Genomic DNA, 27,762 nt, shown 5'->3' on the forward strand with positions numbered 1-27,762 from the left:
CAAATCACTGCACTCAGTTTTTATTTACATTTTCTACACCATCCCAACATCTTCAGAACTGGGGTTTTACTGTGCTCATATGCGCTCTTTCTGAATGTGTAACATATTATTAATTCTTCCAGAAAATAAACGTGGGTGTTGTAGATACCTGTAGTCAGGGCTGGGCTGTCCATGGGCTGGAGCCTATCCTGTATTTACGTCAGACAAACGTCATTTCTCACTGGGCTGTCATTGGTTTATATCGTCTCATCGGTTCTCTTGCAGTGGCCATATTTGTTGATGTGTCATATCAAAGTGACTGACTTGTTGTGCGATCAGCTGGTAAGGCAGGGGAGGTTCAAAGTTCATTTTTACCCCGATTGTCTCCACATCGAAGCACACCATGGGGTTTTCCTTCTCGGTGGGTAACTTACAACAGCCTTTATTAAGCTTTCTTTGATATTTATGTTCGATGCTAGCGCTAGCTGCGCTAAGTCAAGCGTGAGATGATTGGATTGTACGAGCTAACACAAGGCTTATCAGTGTAGCTTAGCTTTCTAGGCTAACTGCACGCTTACAGTTTATCAGTCTGTAGTTTAGCGTTAAACCTATTGTTAGTAGCTATATTTTACTCACAGGGTGTTCTATGTCGTACGCCAGTCTTTCTTTTCCTTTCGTTTTCATAGCCCTGTCAAGGCAAAATCAATAGCTAGCGAGCTAAAGCCATCAAAGGTGTTGCTAACGTTAAATGAAGCGAAATGTAGATTAATCAGCAGTAAACACAAGCGGGACGTCGGCCTGCTGCTTACAGCAAGCTCGGACACTTAACGGTATGTTTTAATAATACTGACTGCCTACATTACATTACAATAACTCCTGTGTTATTGCATGGCACCTGTCACTGGAGCATCTTCTGCATTGCATCTGTTAAAGCTGTTGCGCTTTTACTGCGTCAACAGAAGACGCCGTTTTGTAACTGCAGCCTTACATTTATGACTGCAGGGTAATGGTGAGCTTAATGATTGTATGTATTAGTGTAAATAACATAAAGAAACTGCTCTTAGTTGGTATAAGAGCAGTGCTAGACGATGGTATTGAAAGAGGTGGGACAAATGAGGAGGATTTCGGGACATGAAACAGAAAAGGGGCGTCACGATTACACATTGTTAAAGGGAGAATAACTTAAAGGATCCCAGTTATTAATAATCATAGTAATGAATAACACGGTAAATGCTGAGAAAACGCTATTTAAATAAAAAAAAATTGTAATTTAAGGCTTCAGACTCCGATGGGACGGCTTTGTTTACTAACCTTAAACCATTTAGAGCAAATCTGCTAGCAGACACATTTTCTTAAATTATAAACTGTCTTTAATTTCTTTTTCTCAGCCATTGCTGTTTTATTTCTTATTCTTTACGTTGACTGGAGAGTATGCACGAGTCCCTTGGAAGTGTAATAAAAAGTGAAAGTGAATGAATTCATTAAACAGGATGTTTCTAATTGTGGGACTTCTGAATGCATGCATTTTGAAAGCAAATTCAAGCTTTGCAGTAATCGTAAATGCCTATCTTATGTGTGTACCATGCTCTTCAAGCTGTATCTCACCACAGGTTTTTCCAGGTCCACACCCCTTTGTGTGTGTCGCAGCAAATGAGGCTGTATGTTGGGAAATTCTTTGAGTTTAGGCTTCCTTTTGGTTGCATAATAAACTACAATGAGGAAATTTTAAGCTTAACAAGGAAGGGAAAACATGATAGTAATCCAGGACCGCTGTATCTGTGACTTAAAGGAATTTCAGGTTGTTCACGGAAAAACTGCTGTGTTGGTGTGAAAAAACAAATAAATAGTTTCGGTCTGCTTCCATTCAGTCTTTTTTGTTTTTTCTCTCTGTCACACAGATTTGAGTCAGAGGAGGACCTGGGTACACCTCAGTCCTGCTTCAGATACATAAATGATGGAAGGATCAGAGGTTCAGTCCTTGACGACGGCATCACGCCAGATGAATCTCCTTAATGTCAACACGTCTAATGCAGACGAGGAGGAAGAAATCTCTCTCAACAGTGCACAGGAGGCGGAAACCTGCAGTCAGGCAAAAGATGAATTGCAGCTTGACGGTGAATCAGTCAAGACTACAGCACTTGCTGAGATGGACACAAAGACGGAACATGAAGCTCAAACATGCAGTCATGAACATCCAGATGTGAAAGAGGAGCCTGTTGATACCAGAACTGTTTTAGTGGAAAGTGGGAAGCCTCCACAAAGTCCTTCAAATGAGAGTGGTAGCACTTTGGTAGCCCCAGTACCTACTGTGGATGTAGTAGAAAACTATCCTTCTGTTCTTGAAGGGACAGAAGATACCGTATTGACTTTTGATGCTACCATTCCAAATGGCAATGAACAGCCATCGCTCTTGGTTACAAATTGCCCCACTGAGCCATCACCTGCTGAGGATAGTAGTTCAGCTGAGAGTCCATCATCCTCTTCTGTCCATAGCACTTCCAAAAACTCACCCACAGACTCAACAACAACCTCCGGTATTTCTAATGGACCTTCTACCCCGATCTCTGACACCTTTAGCTCCTCGCTTGCTTCCAGCCCTCAAACCAGTGCCAAAAACCTGTTTCCCTCAAATTCTTCTGCAAGTCCTTATGACACTGATTGCAGCCGAAAGCTTATTTCTCAGATCCAGCGGTCACTGTCACAAGAGTCACTACTAGATGAGCTTGAGTCTGAGCTCTTGGCTTGTCAGCTGCCGCATGGTGACGATAGAAGTGAGCGGAAAGGGAGCTCACCTGTCAATGGACTCCCCACGGACCAGGAGGGATGCATGGTAGTCTTCGAGAAGTGTGTGCAGTACAAATATGCACAACAGGAGAAGGCTATTCAGAAGTAAGTTGGTATTTTCTACATATTCATATCGCAGGTCATTAGAAAGTGCCATATTTACTGTACTTGGCTTTTAAATGGGATCAGTCTACTCATTTAATGTTTTTTTTTTTTTCTTACTTTGAAAAAGCAGACATAGGAGAATAATTATGTCAAAACCTAAGCATTATTTTTTGTGATGAATACAGAGTATAATCCACAGATTTTTCCTGTCCAGCTATGCCTCTTGGCCTTAATAGCAGCAGTCAAGATTCTTTTAGAGATTCAAAAACTACTTTATATGGGCTTGAATTGAGATTGTGCGTGCTCTCTTGTTTGTACAGGTTGCTTGAGGAAAACAAGAGACATCAGGAGCTGATCCTGGGTATCTGTTCAGAGAAGGACAAAATGAGAGATGAGCTCAAAAGGAGGACAGAAACAGAAAAGCAGCACTTTGCCACCATTACAAAGGTTAGTGTGCCCCTATGCTTTCTTATGTTGTTCAGGGTTATATGGAATTCACTGTTTATGATATAAACTCAAGTAATGAGGGGGGAAAACTTGGTCAAAGTCAAGCATATTCCAAACTAATAGGCCATATTTATTTGGATGTGTCATCAAGTTTTGTTCTTTTTCCAAGAGACTTATAAAAAATGGTAATGGAAGCACATTAACCAAATGATTTTTCCATCACTGAGAAAATTTTCCACTTCAGTGTTTTTAATCTGATTTCTTGTCAGACATATCAGTATTCAGACATTCATACAAGTACCTTTTGAACCAGATGCAATTTTTTCCTGTTGGATTTGTTGGGTCAAGCTGTGTTCAAAGCACCACACTGGAGTGCTGGCGTATATGTTTTGTAAGGACATGTTTTTGTGGTTTTTACCAAACTTGGCAAAAATGATATTCAGATCAAACCTCACCAAAGTTATCTTGTGGAGTTCTGCTTTTCAGTGGTATGAGTCTGTTAAAAGCCAATTGAAATTGGCAAAGTTGTGAGGTCAGCAATGCTTTGATCTGTCAAATTCAACCCTGGTTTTGGCACTTGTGATGGAATGTGACCTGGTGCATTAAGCAAAATACAAAAACCATGGACACACCTGATGCTTTTAAGTTGCTGGGATGGATATCTGAGCGCCTTTCTAGTTAGAGAACAAGGGTACATTCAAGAAAATAATTAGTCTGTTTTGTATTGTTTAAAATGGGAGAAGCAAGCCTGTGTAGTTGTACCCTTCACTGTCACATATCAGTTTGATTAAAAATTGGAGTACAGCTGTGTGTAACTGGTAAACAGGCGAGTCAAACAAAACAGCCCGGTGATGTGTACTGATCGCCAGCATTCAATGGGCATGAACATCATCATTTGTGTGAATTCTATGCAGTTTTTAATATCCCGCCTTTTTTGTGGTTTCTCCCACCACAAAAGCTTCTTACAAAGCTTACCCACCTAGCTACAACTACAAACATAAAGTGCGTTTCTATTCATCGGGCTCAGTTAAGCATTGCTGTTGCCATGGAAGCAACAATAATTGGTTAATATGTTCTTGGTAACATGGTTTGTTTAAGCACTGCCCTAGCAGACGGACAGGAGTAATTTTATTATTACACGCATCCAGTATATGCCTGGATCATTTTTGTCCAGCAAAAATCCAAAATAATTTCATAATTTTGTTTACTTTTCAGAAATGTAATAAGAAAATAAAGACTGTGCCATAAAACAATCAGATTAACAGATTATATTTCAGGTAGAAGAGGCTCTCGTCTGTCATTCGTCATTATTTTTTAATGGAGTATTTCCATGTTCACAGTACAAGTATCTAGAGGGGTTGAAACCCCTGACACCGCTGTCTAAATGTAGTTATTCCACATTCTGTCTCAGTTGTCACCCTGCGTAGCAGGTTATCCCAGGTGTGGCCCAGACTTCAAAATTGCCCAACTAGTTGATTACACCGTCTATTCCTGTTTTTGCAGTTGGAGGCGAAAGTGAACGAGCTGCTGAAAGAACTCAAGGAGTCGCGGGATAAACTTGTTCACCAGGAGCAGTCAGCTAAAGCTGCTCTCCAGCAGATGCAGAAGGAGACAGGTTACCGGATTGAACAGGTACAACTGGAACCTATTATTCACCTGCATCCTTGATAATCTGGTAGCACAAATTAGCTTTGCCTCAGTCTTAAAGTTATGTGCATCACTGCTCTTGTTTCTGTCTTGTCAGTAGGCCAGGTTTATCACAGTTTTTACATTTTTTTAAAAATGTTAAGGGGGGGGAGTATATTATAGTTCCACTGAGTGGTTGGATTGGGGCGGGGGGGGTCACTGTTGTTGAAGTGTAGGTAAAATGGTTTTCTGAGCTTCACAAGATATAACGGTGCACATTCCTACCACCAATTTTATGAATGCCTGCTGATGGTGTTGGTGTTATTAATGTACTGACAAGAACTAATGTTACAGCATCTGGGGGAGAGATTGCATAGTGAAAAAACAGCATCTCAGACAGCTAATTAAATTCAAACCACAACAAAGCGCTCTGGACTAGTCATTCACATCATTCACAACAGTCAGGGTTTGTTTTTTTTTTGTATGTACTCTGTTTATAGAAGAAAGGTTCACATTGTGTAATAATGCACCTATTTGCTGAATAGAGTATAGGGGTATCAGGGCAGGATACATGGCAGCACATAAAGCAGTTTTCCCCTTGCTATAGGTTCTAGTTTGAGATATGGCTTTCTAAAATATAAATGTCAATGTCACATTCTCTTCTAAATATTTTTGTGTTAGTCTTTAGATTAAAGTACTTGCTGAAATGGTTAAAATGAAGTCTAACTACAAAAATACTCAGGCTTTTGTATTCTCATTTTCTTTCAAGCTGTTTGCGCAAAACTAGCAGCTGAATGTTCAAGGTCTTTGCACGGCAAACTCTTGTTATTGCAGATTTAATCACTTGTTAAACGAATAGTGCAGGGAAGCACATTTTCATCCAACCATTTGCACACCTGGTTGAAACCATGGAAGGGACTTTTCTCTTGACAGTTTTGTCACACTTTACAATTTTTAATTTCACTGCTCAATGAGCAGTAGGGGTTTGATTTTGCACTTGGTTGTCTCTCTTTAAGCCCTTCTCTTGAATCATTCCTCTCTTGTACTAATAGTGTGTCCCGCTCCTAATCAGCTGGAGCCCCCGAGGATCAAAACATTTGGTATTGTTAATCTAAAGACGCTTTGTGCCAAATAAAAGATAATTTCTTTCCTTTGAGTTTCCCCACAGTGGTTGGTGGACCCATGTGCTTTTGTACAAGAAAGAAGGCGTACACAGCCTTTCTTAAATTTATAATACAATTTTATAAGGTTCTCCTGTGCAAATACACGCCATCCCAAGTACTGTGCAACAAATAAATAAAAGAGCAGTGTAATCAGCTGCCTTTCAGAGGAATCGCCCATTGACAGACTTCAGCTCCATCATAAACCACAGCGGGTGGCAGAAGCCTTTTTCTCCTCTGCAGGATGCATAGCAGCACACAAAGTAGTTTATCCACTTGCTGCTTATTCTTTTCAGAGCAAACCTCCAGCTTGCAACAAATTAAAAACAGAGGAGACGAAGAACTGCCATCACCTGTAATAGACGGTGATGTGGGAAATGTAGTCCCTCGAGTTTTGTTCTTTTTTTTTTTTTTTTTTTTTTTTCAAGAAGCAGCTGATTTCAAGAATATTGATATCAAACTGACCAGTGACACAGCTTTGAAGGAAAATATGTGTAGGACTGGAGATAACTGTTTAACAAAATCTGAACCTTCAAAATAAGAGTGAGGCGATCAGTTAAAATGTCTAGTCAGTTGCCAGATATCGTCTCTTACACAGTTTATACAGTGTCTCTCTCTTTCTCTTGCTTTCATAAAGCATCAGCGTGTTAGAGCGAACAGTACAGATCAGGCATAGGGACGTAACTGTTGTCCATGAAAGTGTCTGCATAGCAGGTGCACCATGGTGATGCTCGGTCTTCAAAACTGCTCGGCTAATGAAGGGCTTCAGGTTGGGACTTGCAGAGTGAATGTATAATATTTGTAAAAGGAAAATGTCATTATGGAAGAACGCATCCATTATGTTATTTTTCCTCCACACATTATTTCAGATGTTTAACTGTGTTAGCAGAGCCTGTCCTACTATTGTTTCAGCCATACACACATCAGCTGCTTAAATAGCACATATTTATTTATCAAGCTTTCACTGACTGAATGTGTCTTCTTTGGTTCCTTGATACCATTTCCTACCATTTTTTAAAAAAAAACCATTTTGTTTAATTACGTTGATGAATTACTGAATCATTTAAAAAAAAATACAGTTAAGCCCTTGTTAGTGTAAGAAAAGAAAAATATGGGAATTATAAAAGCCTGGGAGCGTTACTGTCCTTTACTAAATAATAAGCTAATAAATTGCCTTCAATAAGGAGCAGATTTTTATTTCTTTTAATATAGCTGGCAAATGGAAAGCTTGTTGGCTCCATTTGTAAAATGCTGACATGCTGACAGATGAACAGTGACAGTCCTGAAGTCTACCCCCACTGCATCTGGGGAGGGTGCATGTGTTTCTCCAGCTGCCTGTCACTTGTCCAGGTTATGGAAGGCAAAGTAAGGTAGCTGATAAATCACTGCCTCAGCCATCTGCTGTTGGACAGTTCCAAGAGAAACGTCAGTTGTTTTTGTGATATGTATAAGGACCTAACAATACGAGTATCTCAGTGATCGAAGTGTCAACTGACATCTCCTAATATTAAAAAAATAAAACTCCCCAGGTGAATAAGAAATGTGATGAGGCGAGGCAAGAGAAGGAGACCATGGTGATGAAATATGTGCGGGGTGAGAAAGAGGCCCTCGACCTGAGGCGGGATAAAGAGAGTCTGGAGAAGAAACTGAGAGAAGCCACCAAAGAGGTGGATCGCCAGGCCCTGCGAGGAAACCAGCTGGCTCAGGAGAAAGGGCGGCTGCAGCAGCTGTATGAAGCAAAGGTGACGATTTTATAGTGCCTCTGTTTTATAGAGAGAGTTTTGTATTTATCTATTTGAACGCATTTAAATTCAGCCTAATTTGCCACTAGACATAATAAAAAAAAATAGACATAGCTTTTGCTTTGAATACACAGTACTTCACAGTGAAAATTAGATCACATAAGCGACCTTATATTCGTTTTTCAGTGAAGCGAGCATTGTGTGGGCGATAGATTTATTCTTCCTACGGTGGTTTGCAGATGTAGGACCCTTTTAGAAACAAAAAGCAGGTTTTTTAAATAAAAAGAAATGTTGGCTCCCAACCAAATATCTGTTTGCTGATCTGTCCTTTGAACTGCGTTCTTAGGAAGGGGAGGTTGGCAGGTTGACTCGAGATGTGGACAAACTAAAGGAGGAGATCAACTCCCATCTCATCAAGGTCAAATGGGCCCAGAACAAGTTAAAGAGTGAGGCAGATGCGCACAAGGTAATGTAACTTTTGTGTTTATTTTTTGTTATTTTATTTAAATTTAATAGTCAATGAAGATAAAAAAGGAGGTGTACAAGGTTAATTTGACCTCTGTTGCATATATTATCCTCAGGATTTCGATGATATTATAGAGTGAGCATGTGCACCTCAGCATGCTAGAGCCAAATTTTATTCAAAAATTAAAATGACACATTTACATGACTACATGCAGCTCCAGTTTTCAGAGTATGCCTTACCCATATTATTAAAACAGCATTCCTCTTCTGGTTAATGTTAATTTCCTTTTGTTTAAAGACCGGTTGTTTGTCAAAGACTTACGCCAGCATACAAATTACATCTCCTTCAGTCATTTTTGTCTGCAGACACGCCATAAAAAACATGATTAGAGGCGTCTTGTGATTCACAGGCAAAATGAAATGGGGTGAAAATGGTACAGTAATGGACCTGCAAGAAAATCATCATTAACATCATAGCTATTTTTGAGATTGTCTTATTACAAACTAATGGTTTTATTTTTGAAGTGACTCCAAGCAAACATGAGGCTATAAACAGAGGGGAAATGGTAAAAGAAAAAAAGTCGGTGGTTCCTGAAAGTCGCAGCTGTTGAGCCACTTTTCTGTGTGGTAACCTGTGTGGTTGACAGGTATCTGTGCATCTTAAAATTGTGCTTTAGTGCTATAGTACAAAAGCGTATTTGTGTTTATTTGCAGGAAACTAAAGACAAACTGAGAGAGACCACGTCCAAGTTGGCCCAGGCGAAGGAAGAGACTGAGCAGATCCGCAAGAACTGCCAGGACATGATTCGAACATACCAGGTTTGTGATATTTAACACGGGAAAATAACAGATTGCTCAAGACCATGGAAGAAGTAGATTTTCCCAGAATCAGTCTGAATAAGTGTTTATTTGTGCATGATTTGTATCTGTCACTGCAATCAGTTGGCTTACTTTTGAATAAATGGCCTAACCCAACACAGAAGTTGATCTTTAACTATAACGTGCTATTACGCGTGCAGACAAAGACTGCATGACGCTATTGCCGCGGCATTGTTCTTTTCATAGAATTAAAAAATATGCTATTCAGTAACAACTGAACTAGAGCACGACCGATTCTGCTTCAAGAGAAAAGCATTTTTCATTTGTACCTTGTGATGGTAGCAAAGAGCTGTGCTAGTCTCTGTCTCTGTGGTAGAAAGATTATTACCTTTTTTTTAAATCGCAGACTACAGTGTCAGCATATCACAAAGTAAGACTTAAAAATAAAACATTATGACATAAACCACAAATGGAAAATCATTACTGGCAGTTATTCCCTCTTATTTGTGTCTATAAAAATATTTTCCTTCAACTGAGACCCCTCTTTTTTTTATTCTTTTTTTTATTCTTTTTTTTTTTTAAGGCTGTCTTTTTACACTGTATTTGACTTTTCTCTTGCCCTGTTTGTTTTTTAAAATCTTCACTGTCTACTCTCTTTCAGGAATCAGAGGAACTCAGGTCCAATGAGCTTGATGCTAAACTTAGGGAGACGAAAGGAGAGCTGGAGAAACACAAGCAGGAACAAACAGACCAGTTAGAGGTGAAACTAAATACGCATACACAACACATTCTCAGAGATGTGTACCCATCCTATCATCCACTTTGCCCTACTAAGGCAAAACATAGCATCTGCATGTCAAGTTCAGTTTACCACATTGCATTATAGCATTAGGATTTTTACTGAATAAGCAGTAGATTTGTTAGATTGTGTTAACAAGAGTTGAAAACTGAAAAATTGGGGAAAATGTAATAAAAACACAAAAAAGAGAATCATAACGTAGAGAATAAAAAAACCCCTCCCCATTTTATTGAAGATTAACTTGTTAAACTAGGTTGCTAGAAGGAGCCTTTGACACTGAGAAAAAACAACAGGAACTTTAAATAAATTGGTTACGTTTGTGCACTTAGTTGATAATGAGGTTAAACTGCATAAAACTAAAGATTTGTAACTTGTGTTGCTTTCTTTAATCTTAAAAGTTGGATGTCTGAGCTGGGAGAGACGCCATCCTGAGTTTATGTTTTGCAGTTATACTGCTTTTTCACACTGCTGCAATCTTGGATTATGAAGTTGGGATTTGACTTTCCAAGTGAGAAATCTAGCTCTGCCTTTTGTGAGGATGCACTGATTTTTATCGTGTAGAGATCCCCATATTCACTCCTGGACAACGATTGATGCAAAACGGCAAAAACAATAGTTAGTGGGTGACATAACTGTTTGATGAATGAAGGTTTACTTTTACTTGTGAACTCAATTTCGATTTTTATCTGTGTGACGAGGCACCAGAAGACAAAACAAACAATAATTCAAAATTGCACATACGCTGTGATTCGCCAAGCCATTATTCAGCCTTTTATTGATTGTCGATGCCAGCTCTTCTAGTAAAAATGTTTTTGGCCTGTTTTTCTCAGTTTGAGAGGTGTAATTGCCTTAACTTGGACGAGATAACAAACTGGCATTCGCACTCCCCGAGCAGACATGCCTTACACGCAGGCACAAACGTGGACTCAATCCAAACACAATGGCCTGTTTTTTGCTGCTTCCCGCTCTAAAGGGAAATGCACTTTAAAAATAAATGGCCTAGAAATAATCAATATGAAGCTGTGCATTTCAACAACAACTCAGGATACATCACACATCTCCTGTTTTCATTCTACAGCCTGTTTTGTTTTTCTAGAAAGTCCTTAAAATGTCTGTGTTTAAATGAGATGGTCTTAGATTTACATTTTGATGGATTTAAGGTGGCAGATGTTTTTTACATTGTTTTGTTTTCTTCAGGGGTCTGAAATTTGATCATAAAGACATTCATCCAGTTAGGTATTATGTCAGAGATTTTATTCTTCCCAGTAACTGGAGAGTACATTGCAGGGCCATCACTGATACTGTGTGGAAATAGTTTTTAGGACAGGGTTTATCATGGATGTTGATTTTTGGCAGATGTCACTACTCTGCTGATGAATAAACTGGTCCAAGCCTGTGTTTATTTTAGTATGTGTGTTATGCTCAAGTGATGATGCATCGCAGTCATAAATAATGCAAGTACAAAGTTTCCATTGGTTTTTGGCTATAAAATTAGATTGGAAGGGATAAATGTAAGAATCAACAGTAGAAAATTTACCAGCATCTCCATTACTGCAATGTTGTCGTGGTTACCACAGACTACTAATAGCTTCTGGGAAAAGTTGACTTTCAGTAGCACTGGTAATGGCTTTGTTAAAAAGATGGTCATTGCTTTCACATGCTTAATTAATGCATAAATAAAGCAACTTTAATGAACAGATTACTGTAACACACACAGGTTGCCCAGGAATGCTTCTGCATTAAAAATTCTGCAACTGTATGATTTTCTTTTTTGACCGATAGTTGCATTGCTTTGTAAAACCACTGAACTTAAGTTGTAATAATCAGTCAGAATTAGCAGAGTTCTGACCAATGTTATTTATAGACAAATATGCTGGCTAGTATTTCAACATCACTGTGAATCACAGAGTTTCCTATTTTGAGTATAGTGTGGAAGTGAAAGCAGGTGTGGCCCCAACCGCATGTTTCATTTGCAAGTCAAACGACCAGTCCTGGTGAAAAATGACTCCATAGTCGTCTCAGTAGTACTGGAGGGCAGGGTATTGTTATACACTGATTCGATTTCAGAGGTTTTTGGGGCCAAATAATAGGTTTTCTAAATGTAAAGCATGAGTAACAAGGGTCTGGTGACATTAGGGTAAACAGTAATTGGAGACTGGCAGGGCCAGAATTATTGCAACTTGTGATCTTGTTGACTTTGACAGGTCTATGACCAATCGCATTCAGTTGCCATCTTCAGAGTGACAAAACGGCAATAAGATGGAGTCTGTTTGGTATCAGCCTGAGGTTGAATGTAGTCTGTAATTAATCAGCAAATGTTGCAAATCGGTCTTCTGTAAATCTGTTGCAGTCTGTATGCACAGAAATTCACATTAAATCCAGCTCTGAAAAGAGCTGAAAAAGATAAATTCAGAAATTTCTCCACAAATAGTGACATTGTTGCTGCAGGATGCAACACGATATGGCACTCAGCAACCTTGCTTTTATGTAGGAAGATGACCAGAATACAAGCAAATGTAACCAGCCAGTTATTTGCAGTCGGGGTGTACCAAATAGATGCTGCAGAGGATTTGTGCTCATTATTGTATGCGTTTTTAAATTAGACTGCAATTATTTGCAACTGGATGGCTACATACATAAACTGGCTATCATGGTAATCATCTGCATAGCAGAATAATATTGCTTTAGAAAGTTTTTATAATTGTTTTTTTTTTCTTTAAGTATTGGTCCCAGGACAGAACCCTGTGGAACTCCATAATCAACTTTTGTGTATGTGAGTTACCAGACTGAACAAAAAGAGAGGAAAATTTGTTGGGTATTCTTTTGATAGCTTATTTTAGGAGCTTATTTTTACAGAAGCAATGCAAAACACAAAACAGTGGTTGCATATCTAATGGACAATCTACTGCATCTGGCAGCTACACCGGGTGAAAGCCAAAGAGCTGGAAGACCTGAAGAGGAGCTATAAAGAGGCCATGGATGAGCTTGATACGCTACGCACAAAGGTTTGTTCGACATACAGGTGTTTAAACATTGGCACACAGGATATCTCCAGGTCTTCACTGCAAGAAAGTTGTGTTATTCTTTAGTTAAAGTGTCTGGAGGATGAGCGTCCACGGTGGGAGGATGAGCTGACCAAGTACAGGGAGATCATCAACCGGCAAAAAACGGAGATTGGCCGCCAGAGAGAAAAGCTCGAAGAGGTGACTGCACTTCAGGAGCAGCATCAATGGTACAGCCACACACTCACCCATACAGGAAGTGTGATGGGACACCACCGCACACTGAACAGAGCAGTTTTGCATATGTGGCATCTGACAGAAATAAATAAAAGATAGCACATTTACATAGTAACAAATATTGAAGCACCATCAACTAAAGGGCCTAACTATACTTAATGCACAAAAAGTGACATTTGTTATTTCACTATGAGCAAGCATGTTTAGTATAAGTTTTTGTTTTTTTTGTTTTTGTTTTGCTTTGCACCTGTATTACCATGCTGACATGACAGTTTTTTATAGAAATGTACAGTTTGTAATATACTACCTGTTCTTCTTTTTTTCTCACTCAACTGCTTCATCAGAGCATTTAAAGATAGAGCAGAGACAGATATAGCATAGAGGGCAGGAAAGGGACTCTGGTCTCTGTGTGGGTGTGTGACTGTGATGGCCATGTGAAGATGATTTAATAGAAAGAAGGGATAGTCACAGTAGAGAAAACTGAAACATTTTTATATTTGTGCAAAAGAAAAGGCTTACCTAAATAAAGCATTCCATGTACATTTAATTATATTGAACAGTTAAAATGTTTAGCTTGCCATTATTATTTTTTTTAGTCACTGAGCCCATTTAAAGTCCATTTAATGATTTATTTATTGTTTTCTGGATGTAGCGATGAACAGGAAATCAAATCGCTTCGTGATGAAGTGGATGGCCTGACCAATCAAATGGCTGACCTGCACCGTGATGTACAAGGCAGCAGAGAGCGTGAAGCTGAGTTACTGGGCTTCACTGAGAAGTTGAGCAGCAAGAACGCTCAGCTTCAGTCGGAGAGCAACGCACTACAGTCTCAGCTGGACCAGCTAACTAACAACTTCACCGAGCTTCAAGGAAAGCTGGAGGAGACCAACAGGCTGCTGGAAGACAAGGTTGGCGTACTCTGAATGCACTATCTGATACAATGCATTTGTTGATGAGATGAAAGATAAAAATGATACTAAACTCATTTTTGTCTTTGTTTTTCTTCTTTTTTGAAGTTGTTATCAAATTGTTTTGGTTTCAGCGTCTGCTCACGTTTCCTGGTTTGATTAAAGAAAGATTGAAATACATTTTCTAATCAAATGTTTGAATCATTTTGTAGAAGCAGAACTGAGAAAACATACAGTGGATCACTGTGTTGTTATAAGTAATGACATTTTCCTGCTCGAAATTCAGGAGAAAGTCTTAAAATATCTTTTTAATTTTGTTTTTAAAGCAAGCAGCCATTCCAATATATATTACTACTATATAATTGGTGTTATTACATCATTAGTCTTTTTTTTTTCTTACACCATTAATCTTGCAGTCACAGCAACTGAAACAGGAAGAGGCGCTAAGACGACAAGAGGTGCAGAGTCTGCAGGAGGAGCGGGCAGCACTGCAGACTGAGGTGGCCCAACTGAAAACCAGAGTAGAAGAGCTGAGGGATGAGCTGGTGACTCAGAAAAGGAAGCAAGCTGCTAATATCAAAGACCTCACAAAACAGCTAACACAAGGTCAGATACCCTAATGTATTTATGCATCTCTTGTTTTTGTATAGAAAGTCTAGAATAATAATAAAGGTTGGTTTGAAAAGGCAGATGATTTCTCAAACATCTATCATGGAAAATGGCAGCGTCTCAGTTGTTTAGTGGTTTACACATTTTCCTAACAAGTTAAAAATCCCGAGTTCCATCTAAGGAGAAGCCCGGTCTCAAAGAGATCTGTGCAAATCAAACATGTGCAGACACCCACTGTGACAAACCCTTTGCTAACTGTCATGAAACAACAGAATAACTGTAATATAGAGAATTGTATCATTTCATTGAATTATCAACCCTTCAATAGTTTTGTCATTCATATATAAAGTACTGCAGAAAAGTCTTGATTCACCTCATTTTTCTTTAGATTTAGCTTCCAGGGAGCCAGCTTCTCGTCATTTTTTTAAAGTAGTCTTAAGCAATAGTTCTCCAGGCTCATCGAAGGGCTTTCATAGTTCTTTTTGGACATTTGCTGTGACATTTTGCTCATGTTCTTATTTTTTGGTTCCAAAGATAACACCAGCAAGGAGATTCCCAAAGAGCTATTAGGTGAAATATTGGCATATCTCAGAATGGTGTGCAGTGTGTGCTTTAAAAAATTTGAGGATAAAAGAAGAAGTGCCAAGCCTGAAAAATTATCTCCATCAGATAAACATTATTTGAAAGTCATATCCTTAAGAATTGGGGAAAAAAGCCAGCAAAAATCTGACACATATATCTGGCCCGTCTTCTGATTCTGAAATCGCCATCTATGTATGAAGGACTTCAGGAGACAATGAGTGTCTACAGCCTACAGTGAAGGCTCTGTCATGATTTGGGAATAGTGGTGTTGGAGATCTTGTCAAAACTGGTGGAATCATGAATACAGAAAACCTTCAAGAGATTCTCAACACAATACCATCTGGAAATCAACATGACAATGATCGCAAAAATAGTGTCAGGGCAATAAAAGTATACCTGGATAAGAAAACAAAGAAGAACACTATCACAGATTCACATAACGAGGAGAATCTGCAAAGTGATTGATGAGTGTACAGGTGGATCCCTGCTGTGGTTATACCTAACAGGGTGAGCCAGCTTCCCTCGCCTCTTCTCTGGGAGCAAAGAAAAACCTTAGAGCTGAAAGTTCAGCACTTTAATGTTCTGTGATCAATCCTTTCACTTTCAGCTGTCTTGTAGGCTAGAGAGGACATTTTTCTTGGCAGAAACAGTAATTTTTCATCAGTGTAGCAGTTACACTTAATCAGCATAGTCATTTCAAGCCTTTGTTCAACCTTGGAAGGTTTGCTGAGGCTGCAGGGTTCTTCAAAAGCAACCTGTGTCATGTTTATTCAGGTTGACTCCTTCCGAGAGGAATACTCAGAGTTCAGCTGAGCTGTGATGCTCATTTTCATAATATTTAATTGTCAGTGATGTTGATTTTCACAAAGTGTCTGTGACAATGACATCTTGGTATTAGTCACTTTTTGACAGTTAACAAATCTTTCTTTTTCTCTAAAGCCCGAAAAAGGCTGGAGCAAGTTGAGAATGGAGGGTGCGAACGGGATGCCAGCAGTATGGGCAGTCGCTCCAGTTCCTCAGGTACTACTCCAAGATTTGGTTAGTATTTAACACCTAAAGTTGTAATTTTTTATTTTTTGCTATTGGGCCTTTCAATGGGATAGATACTACTACTACTTCTTCTTCTTCTTCTTCTTTTTCTTCTTTTTCTTCTTCTAAAAAAAACCCCCCAAACATTGTATCTAGTCAATGTTTCATACAGGAAAGCAATATTTCACAGCTTATTCTTACATGATCAAAGCCACATCAGTGATAATTGTTCATTGGTGATGTGTGTCTTTATCCCCTTGATGCTCCAGGTTCTTTGAATGCACGTCATGGCGGCAGCAGTGGCGTTGAAGAGCGGTCACCGGAGAGCCAGTCGGGCCCTTCGGTGGTGGTTGTGGACAGTTTCCCAGAGGTCGACAAGGCTGTGCTCGTTGAGCGTATCGTCCGTCTGCAAAAGGCTCTAGCTCGGAAGCAGGAGAAAATCGAATTCATGGAGGACCATATCAAGCAACTGGTGGAAGAGATCCGCAAAAAGACCAAGTGAGTGGGATGGACCAACATAGAGGAAGCAGAAAACGGGAAATGACACAACTTCTTGCATCTCTACCTCTAATGTTTTGGAATCTTTTTGATTGTTGCGTGCTCAAGCAGTACTTATGGATAAAGGTTTGAAATTGACAGCAGTCCCAGTGCAAATGCACAAAAGTCTCAGATACAGTGTTTCAGGCTTTATGGCTTTTATTTAAAAGATAGCAGTAATATTACAGGTTTGAGAAAATGAAACTCTCTGCAAACACCTCTGCCTTTTAAGAAAACTAACAACTTAAAGTAGGATGTGTAGTCTATGCTACGTATACGTTCAGTTCTTTTTATTCACTTTTTAAACATTGAAACACCCCGACCAATATGACAGCTAAGCTCTGAGCGCTGAACGTATCATATCTCATTTCATAACTTGGTTCGACACAGATTTTCCAAATGATGAAAGGATGCTTCAGCTGACCTTGACCCCCATACAGACAGTTTACGGTGCTCTGCTTCCTTCTTTGTCTCACCCTCTAATCTTTTGATCCTAACCCATGAAGGCACTGACTCATTCATGACAAACTTCGCTGAAATCTATTTATAGTCTGAGCCATACATGGAGCCGCATGTGTATGACTGCTTAATGATGCTCCATCCATATTCATCTCCATCGCCTGCAATGAAAAAGCCAGTGTAAAGGACGTTTGGACGATATTAATCTCATCGCATTGTTGCGTATTCTACATTTAAGGCCTCGCAGTCCATCGTGTGCTATACTGGTATACTAGGATAAAATGATCAATGAATATATGTTTACTAAATCTATATATTTGTTTTTGATATGATATAAAGCTAAAAAAATAGGATATTTAAAAAGTCAGAAGGTCTCGAAGCTGAAAGGTAAATAACTGAAGTCCTATAGTTCAGCTGTACAGTTTGCTAAAGTTCTGCTTCAGTTTTTTTTCTTTTCATCCATCCTACTTGATTCTACTTGGATCATCTCTGCTTTCCCACTTCTCATTTGTTTCCCAGCCATAAACTCGGATTGAATCCATTAGCCTCAACCTACATTTAAGAGTTAAAATTGAGGACGAATCCCACGGTTGCGAAGCTAAATTTAGCTGTGTAAAATCTCTGCTAAGCACGGGGCCGGGTGTGGGAGGGTTACACTACTCAGAGCAGGGATGTAAATTTGTCCTTTTTGCCTTTCTGTCCCTATCCCTCCAGGACAGCCCGGTGAACACTGACAAGATAGCTGTAAGGCTGAAGCAGGTGATGAATAAAGAGACTGATACATGGCGGCTAAAGCTTAAAGGGTTTCAGATAAGGGAGAGTTGGTGGCTAATCTTCGATACCACATCCATGACACTTGTCATAATCATAGCAGTGTTTTTCATCTTTAAGCTCACTTTTGAAAGTGGGAGGAGCCTTTCTGGGTGCCACTGGTCAGGGCTGGACAATACGTTTTACATTTAAAATCTATTCAAAGTAGATATTTGATAGTGATACGGTTTATTGTTGCAATCTAAAACCCTTTTTTTTTTTTTCTTTAAAGCTGCATCAGTGCAGTCCACTGCAGTCCCAGTGGCCCCACTAGCTCACAAATACGCCTGCAACACAGAGAGAGACACAGTGCCCCATTTGAACAGTTTGAGCCCTAAACCTTTCTTACAATTATCCCATGAAGGAATATGCAGTGGGGTCTGACTTGAGTGAGTTTTCACAAAGTCCAGTAAAGTGTTCAGGTGTCTAACAAGGATACTCATCGCCTAAAATAAATGGTGTTTTTCCAGCCTGGCGAACTCACGTGATGCAGTCGATCTTCTGTTTTGTTCTGCTCAGAAAAATCAGGTCTGAGCATCGTCTTAAGCTGCCCATTCTCTCGATATTGGCTAAAGTTCAGTTGTGAAATCTTCTTATGGCTTTAATGCAGGATCATATTTGGTCCATATTGCTTAGTCTTACAGTACCATTGGTCTATTTTCTTTAGCGACGGTAGCTGTAGATCAATGGTATTGTAGTATTTTGTTTTTCTAAGCCAGACAGAACATGATTCTGCAGAAACCATATTGTAATGACTGAAACCTGCGGCTACAGTTAAAAAGCTGTAGCATTGCTACAATATAATAGAGTCTTGCAGGAGCAAAGAAAAAATAATTGCGAAACCAGAAATGGTCCCTCCCACTTAGCAATTTTATCGCTACCTGGTGATTTGTAGATGTATTTTCACTCATCACGCAGCCTTGCATTATGTTCCCGGAGTGGCTTGTTGATGTAATGTGTGTAGGAAGTCAAAGACGGGTCAGTGTATAGAGTACAGTTTACGTGATTGGAAGTAAATGAGCTAAAACGAGCAGAATTAGCAGCAGCATCCTTCAAGGGCAGTGATGTCTTTCCCTCTACTGCCACACCTGGTTATTATGGCCATTAGGTCTAAATTGGCTGTTCATGTGACTTGAATTAAAATGATACTGTTGAAGACCAGATGGGAACAAAGCAGGCGGAGGCCTTCTGCTCAGGAGGTGTTGATACCTATTTATCTGGAGAGCACTCTTTTCACTCCACTAAGGCTGCGATCAATGATAACTGTAAATCAGAGGAATACAGGCTCTGTTGCAGGCTATTGTGGGCCCACACTGGTGAATGGGTTAAGTATGCATAATGGGACGCATCACTTCAGGGATATCTGTCTCATTGCCAGTCAGGGTCATATCTTAAAGTATTTTTGCTGTTGTCATGATGTTGTCCCTTCATATTTTCTGGATGAAGGATTGTGTTATGGTTTATTGAGATCTCATCACATGCATTTGCATTTACTGAGCAGGTGTACTTGTTGTTGTACAAAATGAAGCTGATTACTTCCTGCTTATAGCCTCCATGTTCTGAATACAGACCACAATATATATATATTTTTTTGTCCGCTATCTTTCTTCTGACCTTTGAAGTCCAAAGTTTGTAATCTTAAGAACTGTCGTTTCTTAATTGAGCTGTTGTGCCACCCTCACGCTATGCATGCATGACTCGCTGCCCCTCTTTTTTTAGAAGGAAAAAAACATCCCTTTGAGTCTTAGATTCAAAATAATAAGTCATTGTCATTCTAAATTTCTGATCTCTTCCCCCTGCCGACCTGTGCATGCATTGAGCACATCATGTAGCCACATCTTTAATTTCTGTCACTTTTTTTGTTTTTACTAAACACTGTCGTGATGGAACTGGGGTCCTAATATGGACCCTTGCAAGGCTAGTCTAGAGGTAAGTTTAATTTTATGTCTGTGGTAGCCCATGTGTTTTTCTGTGAGTGTGGATGGGGATATTTTCTGGTGGTGGCTCTTTTATGATACTTGCAGAGCTATTATCCATATAATTTTGCACCCATGTACTTATTTGCTTTGCTAGATTAGAATCAATACACCATAGCATAGTTTGAGGTAGATGTTAGCTTTCCTTATGTGTTAGATTTACATTAGCATAAAAAGCACATGCATTATAAAAGAACAGGAGCAGGACCCATCTCTGAGTATGGATGCTTAAAATGCATGTTTAAAAACAATCCCTCTTTTCTGTTTATGCAAACATTGAATCTTTTCAGTTCGGGTTGAATTGCTGGTGCTTTTGCATTTTTTACAAATGTAGGCTGCTGCATGCTGATTGGTACCTGCAACTCGATTCACCTATTTTAACATGGGCCGTTAATGCATGTTATATTAATGAAAATATCACAGGCATGTTTCCGACCCTTTTCACCTCTTTCCCAACACATTCACATAAATGCCTCTGCGAACAGGAATAATTAAACAGTGGGCTCTTCTTGAATCACTTAGTCCCCCATGCATGTCTACCCCAAGAAAAATCTAGGTGTTTAACACTGAAGGACACCACTGGAGGTCAGTGTAATTGACTAGAATGGATCCATAGCTTGTTGCAGACTGAAAGATGACTGATCTATAAAGCTCCTCATAGCACAGGATGATGTTTTGTACTCATTTCCATTTATGGTTCTGTGTTAATTCCTACTTTGCATTTTTCATAAATACTTAATGAGTCTTGGTGGCAGTAGTGGTAGTTGTGTTTAATATAGAAATAGAAGCGTTTTAAACACTGTATTCCTATCTAATGAATCTTTTTAAAAATCTCGAGTCTTTCAGCTTTTATTATTTTAAGTGCCCCCTACTCTGAGCTCATCTTATAGCTAGCCACCCTGAATTTGAACTACACATTGCTAGTTGATAGTTGAGTACTTTAGGTTTATGGTTGGATCGACAGCGAGTTACAAATATCGATTATAGTACTGGGCTGTTGATCTTTTCTCTAGGACAGTATGCAGCCCTCTTCAGCTATCTGCTCTCCTTTATTAAGTGATTGGAAAATGAAAGGATACGGATGCAATTGGAAAAGGCCTGCGCATGTTTCAGTTTTGATGTCTAAAGTCTAACTCAAATATCTTCCCTCATATGACAGCAGACTTTAAAAAAATGCTAACATTTTAATCTCCCTACCATACTTAACCAGCATCTTTCGCTTGAGCTTGTACTTTGCATTATTTTCTCTCTCACTCTCTGTCTTTGGTCACATATTGACGGAGGGGGGGAGTAAGAATGTAGGCGGCAGTAATGAATTGAAATTCAGTGGCGGCTCTCTATGGGTCTGGTCTCCTCTAAATGAAAACACTTGCTCCTCAGTGTTCGCTGGGCTGCGATGGGAAAATTGAACAACAGGAAGTTTAGAGCTGTTAAGTTGATTAATTCTCTTCTTTCCCTCTCTGTGACGCAAACATAGCTTAACCTCGACACCATATTGTTACTGTGATGAAAATGTATAATGAACATGAAGATTTATCTCACTTTCTCATACGCGCATGCAGGCATGCCGGTTGATTAATTGAATCCTGGTCGGCCGCTCTTACGCCGCGTTTTCATTACCTTTCCTTCTCTGACAGGCACAATAATATTCTTTCTAACTATGACTGAATGTATCCCGCGTACATGAGTGCAACAGCCCATCCCAGTGGGATTAGTATTCTTGTAATGTCGGCTGAGTTTTTTTTTTTTTTTTTTTTTTTCTTCCTTTTTTGCTGCTGGAAATGGTTTATTGCTCTGCGGGAGCATGGAGAGCTCCTAACTATGAAATCCCACTTTCTCAATTTTCTTCACTCAGCAGTCTCCAGCCGATGCATTCACTTTATTCCCTTTACTTTTTTTTTTTTTTTTTTTGAAGCATGTGGTTTGACTCATCTCCTCCCTCTTCATCCCTGCAGAATTATCCAGAGCTATGTGCTGAGAGAGGAGACAGGGGCCCTCTCATCAGAGGCATCTGATATTAACAAGGCCCACCTCAGCCGGCGGGGAGGCATCATGGCTTCGCTTTACACCTCCCACCCGGCAGACAGCGGGCTGACCCTGGACCTGTCGCTGGAGATTAACAGGAAGCTGCAGGCCGTGTTGGAGGACACGCTGCTGAAGAACATTACGCTGAAGGTAAGGCGTACCCCAGCAGGCTTCATCGCACCAGAGTATTCCTCTTGAAATGCAGAACAACTCATTTAAACGCAGTGATGATATTGATGACCAGAGCAGTTTCCTTTTGCAGCCTTAAGTTGCTTTTTTTAAAAAAAAAATTTAAGTATTTTATTTTGTGATTCGAGCGGATAATTAATCAGCCGTGCGAGCGTCACGCTTCACCTTTGGAGCGACGCAGCCTGATGTGACTTCATTATCAAAGCGTGCGGGCGCTGCAATCACCATTTTAATCCAACAAATCTAAATATAAAAATGTGAGTTGATGTCAAACTGGTGGATTCACAGTTTGACGCATCACAAAACACCGAAAAATTATTCACATCAGCATTTCTAATTCATACAGCTGCCAGCGTAGCATTTCCCCTTCTTCTTCATTTGCACAGATCACGCTCGTGCTTGTAAAGGTGTATTCTGCTGCGTTCGTGTTTTTTATTTTAACGGTTGGAAGATGTTTTTGTTTTTCTAGCGTTTTTGTTCTTGTCGTACATTAATCTCACACCTCTGTAAGCCTTGGAGACTGCAGGATGCCTGGCTCGCTCTGCTTTAGCGCCTCTAGCACAAAGTTTCACACTGAGATATTTGCTATTAAACTTCTATCATCTCGACATCCTACAAATTATTATTGCGTTAAGTTCAGTCAAATTTCTTGTGTATCTCTTATGGCATCTTTTAATTGCGTCGTTGCCTTTGTATTCTGTTTAATGGCAGGAAGCAAACCGCGCCACACAGCCAGTTATTGTCAATAACCGCATGTTGTGAAACCACCATTAAAAATAATGTGATAAAGGGGTGAATGTCAGACCACCTTTTCCCTTTCGTTAAGTGGCGTTATGTGATATTTGGATCGCTCTTCGAAGCTTCAAAGCCAGCCACAGCATGCATCGTATTGTCTCTGTGAGATATTTGACAGGCTGACAGTCCTGCGACGAGCAGTTTGTCAGCTTGACATAACTCGAGACGACACGTTGAAAGTCGTAGTCCAATTCAGATCAGAGCCTGCATTATTGATGCTATCGCTGAGCACAGAGACTGCGGCCTACTGTAACTGAGACATGTATTCTTTATTCATAGTTGATTTAAGCCTCATTTAATGGTGTCCATCCTCATTTAGTGTGCTGAACCTTTCGGTCTTTTAATGCACTTAGTAGTTTCTGACTTGTTGATGTCGTATCGATCAGTATTCCTTCTCAGGTTTGAAACTTGAGAGGGGATATGACATCATGTAGAGGCTGGATGTAGAAAGTATTTATTTATGTCCCCTTAGTGGACACGATCAGACGTTTTTTTTTTGTTTTTTTTTTGTAGTTGTTGTTTTTTTTTAAGATTAACCTTGTTAAGACTGGCATTGACCACCCAGCTGGAGTGTGGACGTATTTATCAGAGTGCTGCGTGTTGACCTTGTTGTGTATCTATGTTGATTTGCTCATATTTATTCACATTTCGTCGCTGAACATAAAGCTTACAGCCTCAATTTGATTTTGTGGATGTAACCAGCAGTCACAACCCAAAACAACATTAGCCTGTGATTGTGTGGCGTTTCTCCATTTCGCTCTGTTTTGCTCTCCACCGGCTCCTGAGGGAAATCTTTCTCCGTGGCTTCTGAATCCTCCAGAGCCGTTCAGTAGGTAGCTGCCGTCAGTTAGTGCAGCGCCGGGCTTGCAGTGAGTTTTAACAGAGGTCATTTATTTAAATGCTGCTCGCTGTGGATAAAAACAAGACAATTACAGGCAATTTACCGCTGTGTCTGTTTCTGCAGTTAGTGTGCAATGCAGTGCAATGCAAGCAAATGTCGACATAGAAAATGTCAAATGTGTCTAGAATCGGTGTCAAACATGGTGGGCCAGAAAAATAAATAAATCGATAAATAAAATGACAAAAAAAATCAATCTGGTGGATTACACAACAAAAACAGCAAAACAAAATATTTCTAGCGTTTCCAACACGCCCACATAAATCCAAAGCAAAGTGTCACCACTCTTTCAACATGTATTGTCGCAGCCACTTTGATGTTTATGTGGGAACAAGCTTTCATAAATATTTCCAAATGATGCAGCCAGTCAGCTTCTTATTGTTTTTTTGTTTGTTTTTTTGCATATTAGAGACTCTCTTCATTAAAAAAGAAAAAACCTGAACAAGACAATAAATTGCAATAAAATGTGGGAGTAATTTCTGGCTTTCAGACTTCTTTCTGCAGATGAAAGATGATTGGCAGCGTGAAGGAAGGAATGATGTAAAAACACTCAACGTTAAAATGACAGTAAAATATTCAGACAAAGCCATATCAAGGCTTCACTTTTACCGAGATGGATGATCCAGGCTTTTCTGATTTTTAAGCCGCCGATGATTGTCCTTCATATTGATGAGATTTGATGGCGGCAATTGGTTTCTGCAGACGGTGTGACTAATGCCCTGCTATTTTCAGAAAACATCAGGAAAATGGACAAGACAGGGGCCGGTTTTTAACAATAGAGTTATAACTAGCGCACCGGTCCCTCGTGTGCCGCTTTAATGCTTCATCTTCCCTTTTGTTCCGTTTCTCAGGAGAACCTGCAGACTCTCGGGGCTGAGATCGAAAAGCTCATAAAGCAGCAGAGGGATCCCGAGGACGGCGTGAGGAGGAAGTGACACGACTGCCTCACAGGCCCGAGAACTATTTGAGGACCTCTGTTTGTTTTTGTTTTTTTACACGCATGAAGAATGAGTTGAATGTCTAAGTGCCAGCAGCCTGTTTCATGAAGAAGCACTCAAACTCTGTTTCTGTCCATTTGGGGAAAAACAAGTTATCTAAACCTACTTGAATGATCTCTATTCCATCCATATTGTAAAACTCCCTCTATTTTTTGCCTCTGACACAACGAATCTTCCTCTGGCTCACCTCTGCATCACCTCCCCCCCTCCCGAGCCACACCAAGAAGACTCTTAACGCCAGTCGCTTCTAGCTTGAAACTTTTAATTGCCTTGTAAAATAATTGACTTCATTCTGAATGTATAGCAAATTCTACCTGGAGTGTAGCTAAAAGAAAAACAAGAGGCAAAGATCCTGACATTCTGACACATTAGGCTCCACAGATCTCCATCCATCATACGGTAAATACACTGAGATGATCTCATGGCCAGCATGTTCTCTCTGTCTCCAAGCCAAATGTATTATTGTTATTATTGCTGTTATTTTTTTTAAAAACTGCTTCCTCAGCTCGACAGCACGCCACTCCATATTTAAAGGTAAACCTGAAGAAAACAGATCAACCGTGGCTGGTGCAAGATTGTGAACCAAGGTTCTTCACATCAGCAAGACCTGACCATCTGTGCGACACCGCTGCTAGACTTGAAAGGAAGCAGACTGCTTCAGTTTCCTCCTGGCAGCCATCAGCAAATCCTAGAAGCAGTCCACAACGTATTTTCACTTATTTTCTTTTAGGTTGGGTTAAAATTGAGTTTTATTTTAGTACACGTGATTTCATATCTGTTATTCTTTATCACTCACTTTCCTGTGGATTTCTTTTTTTTTGCTCTCAGTTTAAATGAATGAATACCTCAAACATTTTAGTCCTTAACCTTAGTGTTTAAACTCAGATTGCAGGCAGTTCATTAGCATCAGTTGGCAGTAGCCCGTCTAATCCAGACAAGATGTGTATGTCTCGGCTTTCCGGCGTCATTAGCATTCCTCATATTTTTGGCAGATGCTCAGTGTTTGGAAACTTTTTTAGCACCGTGTGTATAATATGATTTGGTAGGAGGTTGGGGGAGAAAAAAGAGACTGAAATGTTTAGGTATTCTTGTCACACTCCTCTTTTTTTCTTCTTCTTTTTTTTTTTTTTTTTTTGTAGCGTCACTGAGTCCATTGAAGTAAATCAAATGTAGATGAATCAAAGGGAGAACAGGAGGTCTGTAGCTATAGCTCAGGAAAGCCAACAGAAATATATCCAGGGACAAAGTGCAATGCTGATCCTATTTGTTTTTCTTTTCTTCTCTTTTTTTTTGTCTTTTTTTTGTGTTTCTGAACGTGACTGTCTGTCTCCATGTGGTCTGTTTATCACTCATGTCCGTGCAACAAGCACCTGTCCCAGTGTGTGTGTGGATATTTAAAATGGTGTGTGCATGGCTGCATGTGTGCCTTTTTGTTAACCTCGAGCCTCGTTGTGTTTACACCTTGTGTACATGCTTCAGCTGTCGGGGCTTATAGGCTTTAACCGGAGTGACCATGGAGTTTGTTCCACCGAGAGGGAACGTGCGATTTGCATTTAGAGCAGAGTCTCAGCCACACACACACACACACACACACACACACACACACACACACACACACACACACACACACACACACACACACACACACACACACACACAGACCTGCAGCTCAGCATCCCCGAGCTACACACAATAATGCTTTTGTCTCTCGCTGACAGCTATTTAAGTAAGAGAGATACACATTCGCAAACACTTGGGATGAAGGGAAGAGAGCAACTCAATTTAACAATGCCAGTCTCTTTTCAGTTGGTTTGATCTGATTGTAGAAGCTGTCACAAAAGATAAGCCTCCATTTCTTTTTTTTAATTTTTTTTTCCACAGTCTGAAACGGGCTTTTATGGGTCACGCCAATCCCCCCCCCCCCCCACCCCAATTCACCCTGAGGCGATGTTAAAATGGACCACTACGTTAATAAAGATGAAAGTTTCCAGGATTGAGGGCGCGGAGTCTTTAAAGCCTCTCTATTTCTGCACAGAGGTTTCGGTGTGTTGACTTTTTTATTTCATCCGAACTGACTTCATTGCGACGTGAGCTCAGTATGCAAGCGTGCAGGTAGCAAACCTGGAGTTTGTCTTCATTCTGGGTGTTATTAGCCTTTTTTTAGCTGATTTTCAGTGAAGTTGCATTTTTGCAAATTATGCCAAATTTTCATGCATCTTTAATCAAGAAGTAGGTGCTTGCTGCTGAATAGGTGATTAACAGTCTTGTATTTTGGCAGTTTGCTTCTGGCACAGAAGCATAATACAGCCTATGCAATACAGTCGCATGGGATTGTCCAAGTAAATCCTCCGAGGCATGCTAATACGCGGCGTCTGATTTTTGGTCATAGCGCGTCAACTCGAGAGAGGCGACGTTCCCGCTGATCCAACACAATTCCACAGCCTTGAAATGAAGCCATGCTGCAGCATTGTGCGGATGACTAAAACAAACCTCACGTTTCCCTTCATGAATATGAAAACATGGTGTTCAGTATGTGCGAGTGCCGATCTGTAAAAGAAAATGAGAGAAGTTGCCATTATTTGTTTTCCTGCTGTGCAATGATTCCCTTTGATCTGTCTTGTGGAATATTCAAACTGTGATTATATTATACATTTGTAGATATGCCATTGTGTAAAATTCTGATGAGATGTTTTAAAAAAAAAAAAAAAAAGATTGTGGATGATGTACATACTATGTTTTCAGGGAATTAAAGGAGATGAGTCTTAAGTTCATCTTGAATGTT

At 39.8% G+C, this 27,762-nt stretch overlaps 1 protein-coding gene across 5 annotated transcripts; it reads left to right on the forward strand.

Annotated features, from left to right (window-relative positions):
- Positions 1-240: 240 nt before the first annotated feature.
- Positions 241-27,762, forward strand: ccdc186 (coiled-coil domain-containing protein 186). 5 transcript variants are annotated; one of them, XR_005696888.1, is made up of 17 exons: positions 241-400; positions 1,878-2,868; positions 3,189-3,315; positions 4,819-4,947; positions 7,631-7,843; positions 8,190-8,309; positions 9,023-9,127; positions 9,789-9,887; positions 12,845-12,931; positions 13,016-13,158; positions 13,818-14,073; positions 14,490-14,679; positions 16,204-16,302; positions 16,563-16,791; positions 22,031-22,250; positions 24,834-25,379; positions 25,515-27,762. XR_005696888.1 is itself a non-coding variant. In XM_040039032.1 (16 exons), exons 2-16 carry the CDS (start codon positions 1,931-1,933, stop codon positions 24,915-24,917), a joined length of 3,039 nt encoding a protein of 1,012 aa, XP_039894966.1. In that variant the 5' UTR covers positions 241-400; positions 1,878-1,930; the 3' UTR covers positions 24,918-27,762. The 5 variants fall into 5 exon arrangements, 3 of the variants coding, with proteins under 3 accessions (XP_039894966.1, XP_039894968.1, XP_039894967.1); XR_005696889.1 differs by lacking the exons at positions 24,834-25,379; positions 25,515-27,762 and adding an exon at positions 18,004-20,028 and having other exon boundaries at positions 22,031-22,142; XM_040039032.1 differs by having other exon boundaries at positions 24,834-27,762.

This window comes from Simochromis diagramma, unplaced genomic scaffold, assembly GCF_900408965.1.
Source record: "Simochromis diagramma unplaced genomic scaffold, fSimDia1.1 OVJJ01000402.1, whole genome shotgun sequence".
Lineage (NCBI taxonomy): Eukaryota > Metazoa > Chordata > Actinopteri > Cichliformes > Cichlidae > Simochromis > Simochromis diagramma.